This window comes from Lacerta agilis, chromosome 2 (genome assembly GCF_009819535.1).
Source record: "Lacerta agilis isolate rLacAgi1 chromosome 2, rLacAgi1.pri, whole genome shotgun sequence".
NCBI classification, from domain to species: Eukaryota; Metazoa; Chordata; class Lepidosauria; order Squamata; family Lacertidae; genus Lacerta; species Lacerta agilis.
The window spans coordinates 35,164,326-35,177,153 of record NC_046313.1 but is presented as its reverse complement, the minus strand read 5'-3'; the positions used below and the strand labels follow the sequence as shown (position 1 = coordinate 35,177,153).

General features: G+C 42.1%; 1 protein-coding gene and 1 long non-coding RNA gene across 3 annotated transcripts in view; one reads left to right on the top strand and one right to left on the bottom strand.

Moving 5' to 3' along the window:
- The window catches only part of LOC117041110, a 57,162-nt gene that overhangs the window by 5,993 nt on the left and 38,341 nt on the right, over positions 1–12,828 (bottom strand). The window contains exons 6-7 of the long non-coding RNA XR_004425932.1: positions 6,147–6,203; positions 1,778–1,910 (exon numbers count right to left, since the gene is read on the bottom strand). This is a non-coding gene — a long non-coding RNA (uncharacterized LOC117041110). The remainder of the gene's footprint in view (positions 1–1,777; positions 1,911–6,146; positions 6,204–12,828) is intronic.
- The window catches only part of LOC117041105 (myosin-3), a 33,126-nt gene continuing 26,101 nt past the window's right edge, over positions 5,804–12,828 (top strand). The window contains exons 1-7 of one of the 2 annotated variants that reach the window (XM_033139483.1): positions 5,804–5,870; positions 6,166–6,227; positions 9,787–9,998; positions 10,799–10,942; positions 11,024–11,180; positions 11,380–11,407; positions 11,517–11,631. In XM_033139483.1, coding sequence (XP_032995374.1) covers positions 9,795–9,998; positions 10,799–10,942; positions 11,024–11,180; positions 11,380–11,407; positions 11,517–11,631 — 648 coding nt within the window. In that variant the 5' untranslated portion in view covers positions 5,804–5,870; positions 6,166–6,227; positions 9,787–9,794. Of the gene's footprint in view, positions 5,871–6,155; positions 6,228–9,786; positions 9,999–10,798; positions 10,943–11,023; positions 11,181–11,379; positions 11,408–11,516; positions 11,632–12,828 lie in introns of those variants that run through there. The other variant, XM_033139482.1, reaches the window with a different exon arrangement.

Genomic DNA, 12,828 nt, shown 5'->3' with positions numbered 1-12,828 from the left:
ACTCTTGAGATTCCCATGGACTGCAAGAAGATCAAACCTATCCATTCTCAAGGAAATCGGCCCTGAGTGCTCACTAGAAGGACAGATCCTGAAGTTGAGGCTCCAGTACTTTGGCCACCTCATGAGAAGAGAAGACTCCCTGGAAAAGACCCTGATGTTGGGAAAGATGGAGGGCACAAGGAGAAGGGGACGACAAAGGATGAGATGGTTGGACAGTATTCTCGAAGCTACTAACATGAGTTTGGCCAAACTGCGGGAGGCAGTGAAGGATAGGCGTGCCTGGCGTGCTCTGGTCCATGGGGTCACGAAGAGTCGGACACGACTGAACGACTGAACAACAACAACAAGGTGCTACTGGAAGGATTTTTTTTTTAATTTGTTTTGACTATGGCAGACCAATCTACCTGTAACTAGAACATTTGGGTTGTGTTATGTAGGATTATGTAGACAACTTTTCTCTTGTTGCTACTATTCTGTGGCACACCTTTCAAGCAGTTTCACAAGGTATTCAGTTCCTACACTGAAGGCAGTGTCACATAGGAATGGGGAAACTACATGTAGATCAGAATGTGCAATTGCTGCATGTATACATTGAAGCACAGAACTAGATAAAATCAATGGTTTTTGTTTTGCTGAATTCCATACACAATTAGAGACAATGAATACCGACTGAGGAGATGGCCAGCAGGTGCCTGCCCTACCTGACCCTCACCCCACCTCCCAGTCAGGCTTGGGAAGCCCACACCAGGTCGCAAATCCCGCCCACCGCTTAGATGGGTGAGTGGTAATTCTGTATACAGTATATAGGAATTTTGAAATGCAAGAAACAGACTTTAGACTGATCTGTAAAGGTTGTGGAGCATGGAGAATCTCATTTTAAGCCAGAGTGTTTAACTAGATTAGGTATTTAGACTTATATTTCTTCTGCTGCTACTGCTTGGGATTGATACAGCTCACAGCTATACTTTATAACAAGTGATAGTCAACATGGGGTCCTCCAGATATTGTTGGACTCCAACTCCCATCTTCCACAGCCAACATGACCAATGTCAGGGATGACGGGAATTGTTGTCTAACATCACCTGGAGGGCACCAAATTGGCCAATGCCCTCTTAATTTAACAAATATGGATTGGGGCTGAGAGGGAGTGATTTATTTAAGGCAGAGATGGAGGTAAACCCAGGTTCCTTCCACCTTCACTCTCATGATATAAACAGGCTTGTGGTATGATCCTAAGAGCTGTCCCATTGCCATAGCAGTGCAACATCACATAATAGCACATAATGCCAGTTTTGGAATTCCAAGCACATGACACCAGCACTAATGTTAAAGGGTGCCAGTCCCATTTAGCAAACAGATCTAAACCAACTTAAATCCCTCATAACATTTTTACGACTGCAGTTGTAATAGTCCAATGTCATCTAAAGAAACATACTAGGCAAATACTTTGCTCCATACATTTATCTGTGGATTTTTCATCTTGTTCTCCTTAGGTGGCTTGTTTAAAAGAAGAATGGCTAACTATTGGTGCAAGGACTTCTCTGGCACCCAAAGCATTTCCCCCCGACATATAACTCTAAAAAACCTTATTGCTAGGAGCTGACAACTTCAGGTTCAGTTGATTTGTGCACTAGAATAAATGTCTGGCTCCCAGATAAAACTGCTCTACTTCAAGATCCAGAAGCTGAGCTTCTCTGGTGCATATTAATTGCATAGTTAGAATAGAAGACACTTCAAATAACAAAGAATTCACAGCAGATGAACAGCAGTTGCTTACCATGTAATAGTTTTGGATACAGGCAATGCAGTATTGCTGAACCAAGGGGGCTTGGTCCTTAATGGCTGTGGCTGAGGTCCGTTGCTGAGTTCTCTTCTCTAATCTTTGCTGCCCAATGGGTAACATTAACCTACTAGAAAAAAGAAGGGGGTGAGGAAGCCTTAATTTGCAAAAGCAGCTCTTTGGAACCCAGATCTGTGGCTGCTGCCTGCTTGTTCTTCTATGTGGTGGGAAAACCCCCATGTTCCCTTTCTCTCCAACCATCAAAATCACCCTGCAAAATTCTTGTCCTCGTGCTTGAAGCCTAGCATAAAATGGATGCTTCTGGAACATCTCAACTTTCCATGGACACCTAATACAAACAAGGCAGTACATTCAAAAGACGCTTAACCATGGAAGGCTGCTGCTAAAAAAAGACAAGAGCTCATTCTCCCAGCTTAGAGAGGATTCTAAGAATTCATTTTTCATGAGAGATGTGGCTGTTTATTGACCATTCTTCATTGACCTCGAGTGAAAGAGAGGACAGCTTGCTGCTCACTCTACCTGGAGCTGGATGGAAGTGACTCTAGGCTCTAGGCTACATCCCTGCAATCTGTAGATTCTTCACCTGCCTCAGAAACAAGCCACCATGTTGGTTAAATGGAAACTGCACAGCTGTTTGATGTCTCAAAGCAGGACTGCAATGTTGAATGCAGCCCCTGACTAAATGATAAGGCTCAAGGTAGAATTCACATGAAGGCAAGGAAGAGTGAGTTATGCAAAGCTGGAAGATTGTACTCTGAATGAGTATCACTGGATTCCTGATGAGCTCTGCACTCATCTGCCAATATACTATTATTATGTTTAGGTTTATAGCCCATGTTATTGCTAAAACAGCTTTGGCCCACATAGGAAATTCTACCAAGTTCCTGTGTCCCAGGTTGAAGCGGTACAGAGAGCAGTACAGATGCTTCTGAAGCATTTCTGCTTCCCACAGCATACATCTTACATTGAGGTGTTTCCTCTGGAAAATGCAGTTAGTGCAGAATGCTCCAGCACTATTGCTTACAGGAGTGAAGCTGTCAGCATATTATACCTGAGCTCAAAGGGATGCGGGTGGCACTGGGGTCACTGAGCCTCTTGGGCTTGCCAATCAGAATGTCAACAATTCGAATCTGTGTGACAGGGTGAGCTCCCGCTTCTCTGTTCCAGCTTCTGCCAACCTAGTAGTTTGAAAGCATACCAGTGCTAGTAGATAAATAGATACCACTGTGGTGGGAAGGTAAACAGAGTTTCTGTGCGCTGTGGCACTTGTCACGGTCCTCCGTGTGCCAGCAGCGTTTTAGTCATGCTGGCCACATGATACAGAAAGCTGTCTGTGGACAAACGCCGGCTCCCTCGGCCTGAAAAGCGAGATGAGCACTGCACCCTATAGTTGCCTTTGACTGGACCTAACCATCCAGGGGTCCATTATGTTTTACCTTTACCTTACCTGAGCTCAAATATCTAAACTGGCTGCCAGTTTGCCACCAGGCTGAGTTCAAATGTTACCACTGGTACATAAAGTTCATAATGGATTGGGACCAGTTACCTTGAGGAAAAACCTTATCCCATATGAGCTGATTCACTTTGACCTACCAAACTTGCACTGCTGCGCTGGTCTGGAGTCATGCCATTAGTGTGGCAGTACTTTGCTTTGGAACTCTCTAATTATTGACAATAGGCAGGGGCCATCATTGTATTCTTTTAGATGCCTACTGAAAACATTTCTATTTTGGTGGGCCTATTAAGACACATGATTGGTTACATGTTTGATTGTTTTAAACATTTTTAACAGTTTCAAAATGTTTTAACTATGCTTTCATTTTATTTTTAACTGTATTTTTTATTACGGATGTAGCCTTTCTTCAAAGGGATGTGGGTGGCGCTGTGGGTTAAACCACAGAGCCTAGGGCTTGCCGATCAGAAGGTCGGTGGTTCGAATCCCTGCAACGGGGTGAGCTCCCGTTGCTCGGTCCCTGCTCCTGCCAACCTAGCAGTTCGAAAGCACGAAGTGCAAGTAGATAAATAGGTACCGCTCCAGTGGGAAAGTAAATGGCGTTTCCGTGCACTGCTCTGGTTTGCCAGAAGTGGCTTAGTCATGCTGGCCACATGACCCAGAAGCTGTACACAGGCTCCCTCAGCCAATAAAACAAGATGAGCGCCGCAACCCCAGAGTCATCCGCGACTGGACCTAATGGTCAGGAGTTCCTTTACCTTTACCTTTTATCCTTTCTACAGCAGGAAGGGCAGGATATAAATCTGATGGGTAATTAAAGTAATGCTTTGGATTCTGTTTAGACACCTTTTGAAAATAGCTCCTTAAACTATAATTCCACACAATTGCTTATTGCAATAAAGACTAGGAACTCCCCCCCCCCACACACAAATAAAAGTGGCTGATTTAAATATATTTATATATTCCATTGGCAGGAGCTGGGAAGGGGGCTCTGGAAAGCATAACACATATCATGAGCCTCGATAGCAGATTTATAACAGTTTTTGATTGTGATATGCCTCAAATTTCTCCTGCAAAATTTATCCCACAAAATAGGTAGAATATAAATTTTTAAAACAAGTAATTCAAAAGCTGTATGGGTTTGGAACCCCACTTTCTGTTAAGTGGATGACTAGCCTGGGAGTGTCCCTGCTTTAAGATACTTGCCCTTTGTTTCTCATTAGTATGTTTTGATTTACACAACGTCTGTTTTCATCAGCTGTTACCGATTCCCTCTTTGGTAGCATAGCTTTAATTCTTTGGCATGCTGCTTAGGAGGTCATGCTTGTTCAGGACAGTGGCAAGCTGATGATAAACCCTTAAGGATAAGGACAAAAGTGTCAGAGACGATAACTAGGTCTTTGTTAAATATTAAGGACCTGTTCTCCTGACCTGGGATGTTACAGGTCTTTCTTCGTTCATTCAGGGGATTCATATTTCATTTTTGACCAAAGCCCTTAAACTCCCTCTGTACAAAATTCTGGCCTTTGACAGTTAAAATATTTTGTTTTGTATTTTTTGTATTTTTTTGTTGAATCCATACTTCATTTTTGTTGGAATGGTATTACCTGTTTTTATAACTCTATATACAGTTTCAGCCTGCCCTGGTGAAGGGCAGACAATAAATCTTACAAAGAAAGTAAGATTCCTCAAAATGGCTTGCAATTATTTATTCCTGTCTTGACTTCACTTTTTATTCAGTCACTCTTTCAAAGCTTGCCCTTCTGTACATTCTTACCCCTCTTCCCTTTTAACACAGAAAGGGAGTTAAATCCCTTGTAGCGCAGCCTACACCATTGTAATCACGAGAGCAGGACCAAATGGGATGGCAGAAAGACCCACATGATCTCCCTCAACCAGATGGCGCATATACTTTCCTGCAGTGTGAGTTTGTTTGTGTGAATGGACACATGACCATCTATGCTTAACTCCCAGTGTTCTGTTTTCTTACTGTCATTTTTACCTGAGGCTTTGCTTGGGGCAAAACAAAAAAGAAGAGAGTTTCTTTAGTGTCAACATTCCTGCTGATAGTGGATGCTTCTTCACACATCACACCAGGAAAATACATGTTTCCACATACGGGTTCAAACTGCAGGCAAATGCATGTATAAATATATATTGCATATGTGTTTGGGAATCTCAGATGTTGCATTTTAGTGCCTAAAATGTAACTGATTCTTAAAATGTAATTGATAAAATAGCTGTTTGCCAGGCTACTAAAATGCAAGTATATTTGCAGGATTTGATCCAATAAGAGCGCCAGACGGAAAAACTGCCACAAACTCTCTTTTTTAAAGGGATCAGACACCAGATTTCTCCTGCACTGGCATTACCTCCCAAGTTTAAAGAAATGGTTAGCTTCCATGCCAACCATTATCACAACTGATAAATAATGACTAAACTTGGTCATTTCTATTAATACATTTTCTGAGAGTAAATAAGTGTATAAGTGGCAAGCAGGCTTTAGGACCAGTCTCTGATTTCCAAATATAGAGAGGGGTTGAGCTAAGAGAAGAATCACAGCCTATAAAAGCTGATGGAGATGAAAGGCTTACTGGTGGCTGCGAGTTGTGAGAGGTAAGTTTGATAATCAGTCCCTCTCCCTCCATCCCCATTCCCTATCCCCTCCCTCCTGCAATATGGGCAACATACTCCAGAGCTTCCCACTTTGGGAGGGATTTCAGGGCAGCCAAGTGTTAATTTAGACAATAAGGGCAGCTATACTACAGCTGAGCTTAAAGGGACTTTGCTCTGAGTAGGAATTTTAGGGGGAAGAGGGTCCCTTTCTGTAGTGTATTTTGAGATTCTAAAAAATTCTCAGCTGTTGAAGATCCTGGACTCATGAATGCTTACGCTGTCTGCTCCTTTCTAGATTAAGACGTCTTATTTCATCCAGTTCCTTTCTTCTTTCTGTTGGGAGTGGAAAATAAAAAGGTGAGAAGTCAAGGTGTGGTGTTGTGTGTCCCACCCCTACCCCACCTCCCAAATGACAGTTATTGATACTTTTTGTGTGATGCAATTTCATTTTCTCAATCAGTCTGCTGTGGAGTGATAATAACTGCAGTGCTTCTGTGCTTGTGTATTGAGGAGAAGGGAAGTACCTCCCTATACTTTGACTTTCCTGCCTGCAAATTGTGGGTGAAGGAATGACATTGTAAGAAATAGGTGGACCATTTCTTGGAAAAACCAATCTCCCATGCACTTATGTTATCATTTCCCAGCATTCAGTATTTGACAGAGAGTCTTATGGCATCTTAAAGATGAACTAATTTAAAATGGCATGATGTTTTATGGACTACAATCTACTTCATCAGATGCATGAAGTGTTATCTTGAGTTATAGGTGTATATACATGAGTTGGGATGAGGGGGTTGTGTAAAGTGAGGTCAGAGAGAAATAAAATGTAGAAAAGTACTTAGTTATTTAGTGTTGTTTTTTTTAGTATACCACCCTTTACCTGTAGATCTCAGGGCGGTTCGCAACAGAAAATTACATTATAAAAAACACAAAATGCATAATGAAAATAAGAACAAAAACAAATCAATAATCCCCCCTCCCACCACACATTTAAAAGGACATCAGATAAATAACAGTTCTCAGTGACCCTGACATCAGTGACCCAATTAACACATGTATTCTGCTAAAATAATAATAATAATAATAATTTCTCTCAGTTCAGTTCACAAGTGATAGTCAATGTTCGTCACATTCAGAGTAGACCCACAGAAGTCAATGGAACTACTCCTAGCATGACTAATGCTGGATATTTCCAAATGAAAATGTTGATAAATTGTAATTCATTGGTTTCACACAACACTCTCCCTTTGAAGGTATTTTGCTCCAGAATGACTAGTTTAAGAACTTTTACAGAGTGTCTTGGAAGGCTGAAATATACCCTCATTCCCCTCATTCTCTCACAGGTGGTAGGTCTATATACTGACATTCAGATAGCACCCCTACCAAAAACAGCTACTTAGCAGAAACAACATCCCATACAAAAAAGATATTGACATAGGAAGCAGCCCCTCTGGCAGATCCAGATGCCTTGGGTAGCTCAGTGGGTAGAGCATGAGCCTCTTAATCTTGGGTTCGAACCCCACATTGGGTAGAAGATTCTAACATTGCAGGGGGGTGGACTAGAGGACTCTCATAGTCCCTTCCAGCTCTACAATTCTATGATTCTATCGCTCTCTGCAAATCTACTCTGGAAACACTATCACAGGAACTAATAATGTCACCCACAACTTCAGGGGTTCATTCGCCTCCACATCTGCTAATGTGATATGTGTCATCATCTGCCAACAATGCCCACCTGCATTTTACAAACAGGCCAGTTCCTGAATTACAATACATCAGGCACTTGAATGTTATCACTTGTGGATAGAAGTGAAACAAATAATTTTTAGGTTTTTATGTGTTCACTGGCTTACTATTGCCAGGATGTCTGTGTCACTGTAAACAATTATGTGAATTATGTAATTATGTAATTGTCACTATCTATACTTTTTCTGCATTTCATTTCTCTCTGACCTCACTTTTACAATCCTCCCCACAAACCGCGCGCGCACACACACACCCCTCGCTATAACTAAGGAGAACACTTCACGCCTCTGATGAAGTGGACTGTAATCTTTGAAAGCTTATCACTAATAAATGTGTTAGTCTTTTAAGCAGCCACAACACTCCGTTGTTTCCACTGCAATAGAAGAACATGGCTACTCCTCCGGAAGTCATTTAATATGATCTCTTTCCCAAGTGAGATCCCTAATCTCTCATCATCAGAAGCAGCAGTTCCATCCCCTGAAACTGCCTGCAGCAGATGGTTGAGGGTTCTTTGTTTCTCACTCACAGCACATGCAGACACATGCTACTTCCCATCCACTCAACACAGAGACTGCACAATTCAATCAACATTCTGCTTAGCACAGGTGCCACTTCATATCTCAAGTAATCTTATATTTTCACAGCCACTACCCCTTCTCTCCTTCCTCCCCTTTCAACAGCAACACAGACACAACCTGATGAAAGAAAAGGGGGCTTCCATTTACACTGAGTGCAGGGACGCTGAAAGTGGGAGTAAACCAAGTCTTTCCCCTGCCCAGGATTTCCTGTTACCATCTTACTTGTTCATCTCATCTCATGATCTGAGCCAATAAAATGTAACTTGGAAAGCAGGAGGCACAACAGAGGTGCTTCCTCACCAAATAACTATGCTTAAGGAATGTGTAGAACTAAAAAAAACCCCACCTACCCATCTCAGGCCTTGCTGTGACAAGCAACATATGCTAGATGCCTAGATTTAAAAGCACTCAAGGAAGCAAGCAAGCCACATTTGGTCTCTTTGGGTGGGTTTGGATGGCTCCAAAAAGAGGAGTGATCCTACAAAAGGTAACGTAAACAACTGATTATTTTTTTCTGCACCAGATAGGCCATTCACAGAATTATAATAATAACAATTCTATACCAAAGTAACTAATTTGACTCGAATATACAAATCAGGCTATGTTACATGCAATTGTTTTGCATAATTTATGTTTTCTGTCAAAATTATCACAGGGCAGGATGCAATTGTGATAATTACTTCTGTTTTTCATGAGGCTCTTCTTTCAAATTGTTATGCTTCCTTTTGAAACTTTTTTTAAAAAAACAATCAATTGCAAGGTGCTGCATTCTTTTCTAGATTCCAGATTTTGTATTTGTGCAACTATTTCATGGACGCTAAACTATCCTCACTATTGTTGTTATTTGCTTCAAAATGGCAATTTATTTATATTCATTCTTAATTCTCCTTGGTATTGATATTTTGCCCTTTAACAAAGTTCTTAGGACAGGTGCAGATAAAAATAAAGCAATGTAAGAAGCATATTAAGGGCAAATAGGTAGACATAAGTAAGCTAGTGATCTTTCAGGAGAAAGAACTACTGGATTATAGAAAACTGAAGGGAGAGTGTGCCCAGAATTTAGTTTCAGCTATCCAATGCCACATATTTTTCAGGTGTTTTTGGACTTCAACTCCCATCATCACCACTGGCTTGAGCTGATGGGAACTGGAGTCCAATAACAGCCGGGGGGCACTAAAAGCAAAGACTGTTTTAAACTTGTCCATGTACATTGGCCCAAATCTGAAAGTGACATCACAAAAATGTCACAAAAAGGGTTGGAACAGGGTGGGAGCAGAACAGGGTGATGCAGTGCAATCTTACAAGGGCCCACTGACATGGGGGGGGGTCGGTCTGGGATGTAATCCTGGTCCCTGCCTCTACATTGTATACCCCTGGTGTAGTACATAATGTCAGGATTACAGAGAAAATGAGAGTGTGTGGGAATAGCTGGACCTTCTGTTCTGCTTACAAAAGGGATCATTCACACTGCTGCACACTCTATTAGATTTAGGAATAGGGACCATGTCAGGTATTGTCTGAACATGTTGTCTCTAGTTCAAGTTTCCTAGGCTTCCACAGTATAAGGACTGACCCTCCTGTCTCACTTTTAGCTGCAGCAATGAGCAGTGATGCAGAAATGGAGGTTTTTGGGGCGGCTGCCCCTTTTCTCCGAAAATCTGAGAAGGAGCGAATAGAGGCTCAGAACCAACCCTTTGATGCCAAGACCTATTGCTACGTGGCTGATTCAAAGGAGGAATATGCCAAAGGGAAAATTAAGGGCACTGAAGGTGGCAAAACTACCGTGGACACAGATGATGGCAGGGTGAGTGTCTCTGAAGTTTTGGGGTGGGATGTGGAGTCCTCCTTTTCAATAAGCATGTGCTAAGATTTTCCAACTGGATTGTTCTGATCATAAGTGGGACAAAATTTGTGAAGCACTTAAACTGCTGGGATGAGCTACTGAAAACATCTCTATAATAGGTATATTAATTTTTACACAAAGAGTTTTCAGTCTGTCCTGAAGATAAAGGTAAAGGTAAAGGGACCCCTGAACATTAGGTCCTGTCGAGGACGACTCTGGGGTTGCAGCGCTCATCTTGCTTTATTGGCCGAGGGAGCTGGCGTATGGCTTCCGGGTCATGTGGCCAGCATGACTAAGCCACTTCTGGCGAACCAGAGCAGTGCACGGAAACGCTGTTTACCTTCCCGCCAGAGCAGTACCTATTTATCTACTTGCACTTCGACGTGCTTTCGAACTGCTAGGTTAGCAGGAGCTGGGACCGAACAATGGGAGCTCACCCCTTTGCGGGGATTCAAACCACTGACCTTCTGATTGGCAAGCCCTAGGCTCTATGGGTTAACCCACAGCACCACCCGCGTCCCTTGTACTGAAGATAGGTGGTGGTATCATCATCATCATCATCCCACTTTTCACCCCAAGATCCCAGGGTGGGTTACAATAATTTAAAAAGTTTTAAAAACTTACAATTATTTTAAAAATAACAAAAATAGTATGGGTCCTAAATATATGCCAATGCTATTGAAATAATTTCATTTGTATTGCAAATGTACATTGTGGCTTAGCCACTCCTCATCGAAAGTCCTTCCTTCTTTGCATTTCAGACTCTGACTGTCAAGCCAGAGGATGTGTATTCTATGAACCCGCCTAAGTTTGACAAAATTGAGGACATGGCAATGCTGACGCATCTGCATGAACCTGCTGTTCTGTATAACCTCAAAGATCGCTACAGCTCCTGGATGATTTATGTAAGTGGTGCTATCCTGGTCCACAGCAAGGAATCCCCAAAGGGACAGAGTCTAACAGAATTTTTATTGGTTTTCATGCAGACCTACTCAGGCCTCTTCTGTGTCACTGTTAATCCATACAAATGGCTGCCTGTATACAATCCAGAAGTGGTGGCTGGCTATCGGGGCAAAAAGCGCACAGAAATGCCTCCCCACATATTCGCCATCTCTGACAACGCCTATCAGTTCATGCTAACTGGTACGTTTACTTCACAACTGAAAGGGGAATAAGGTGTTATAAGCAAAATGGAATTGGAGGAACAATCATGATGCCATCAGGCTTAGTAAACCTTGATCACATGTCCAGATTTGAGGGAAATTAATCCAATGGTTGAACCTGTAACTCAGCATGTGCCTCTGCAGCATAATGAGCATGCTTCTCTCTTTCCTTTTGGCAGATCGCGAAAACCAGTCTATCCTGATCACGTAAGCAAATGCTTTGGGTTTGTCCTACTTCATATTGCCAAAGTACAATTATAACATAAGTAATGGTCTTCCATTTTTCTTTACACGATGCTTGCTTTTATCGTGACAGTGGAGAATCTGGTGCTGGAAAGACTGTCAACACCAAGCGTGTTATCCAGTACTTTGCAACAATTGCAGCTACTGGAGAAGGAGCTAAGAAAAAGGAATCTCAATCCAAGATGAAGGTAGGACAAGATGGGGTGGCTTTAGTGCAAATAAATCTGTGGTTGTAAGCATACAAAAGGCACTGCTGAAGAACCATAGACTCTGAACAACTTCCTGATTGGTTATACAGTTGTACCTTGGAAGTCAAACAGAATCTATTCCGGAAGTCCATTCGACTTCCAAAACATTCAGAAACCAAAGTGTGGCTTCTGATTGGCTGCAGGAAGCTCCTGCAGCCAATCAGAAGCCCCATTGGATGTTCGGCTTCCAAAAATAGTTTGCAAACCAGAACAGTCACTTCCAGGTTTGCAGTGTTCAGGAGCCAAAACGTTCGAGAACTGGGCTGTTCGAAAACCAAGGTATGACTGTACTCTGTTCTGTTAAGTGATCAGGTCTGCAGAATTTCTTTCATCAATTAAGAAACAATGGAGCTTACAGTCGAAGTATTACAATCCACCAAGCCCTGAGTCTTCACTTACTGGATTCTCATTGGATAGCCTCATGAAGATTTTTTTTAACCATGCTTTTTCTTTAAAATAAGGGCTGTGCATTTCTAAGCAATAATTAATTCATTCTGTGATGCCCTCATGACACTTGCTTCCAGAGCTGTTACAATAAAAAGCTATGTAGCACTTCCAGCATACAGCATCTCAATAATTTTCACGGCAACTGCTGAGAAAGGGAAGAGTATGTTGTTCTTTTTTCTTTTTCTTTTTTTGCATTGCCTATCTTCCTTTACCCCAAATGGGTTGTGAAATGCGGCTATATCCTGCCACTAATCTAAGGGTGACTCTAAGGCTAAGCAACACAGTACCATGGATAGCTGTCCAGGTGGTAGAAAGGACAAATCATTCCTCACACAGGAATGGTTCTAGTTGAGATGCACAGAGAATTTCCTGCTGTTCTTGCCACACTTTTGTATCTTGTTCCAGGAAAAAAGGATGTAGTATGAAAGGCGTGGCCACAAACTGTTTCTTAATTCACCTTTAGTTTCTTACAGTTTCCTGTCTCCTGTCTCTCTTCCTTTATTTTCCTCCCTTTTTCTTTCTTTCTTTCATTTCTTCATTCCCTTCCTCTCTCTACCAGAGCAATTCAGAGTCAAACTTCCAAAAACAAACAAACAAACTGGGAAGGGATCATACAGTAGCCATAAGGATGCATGCAACAGACACCTTCTCACTTGAACACTTTCAGATCCCTTCTTGGTGCAGGGAATA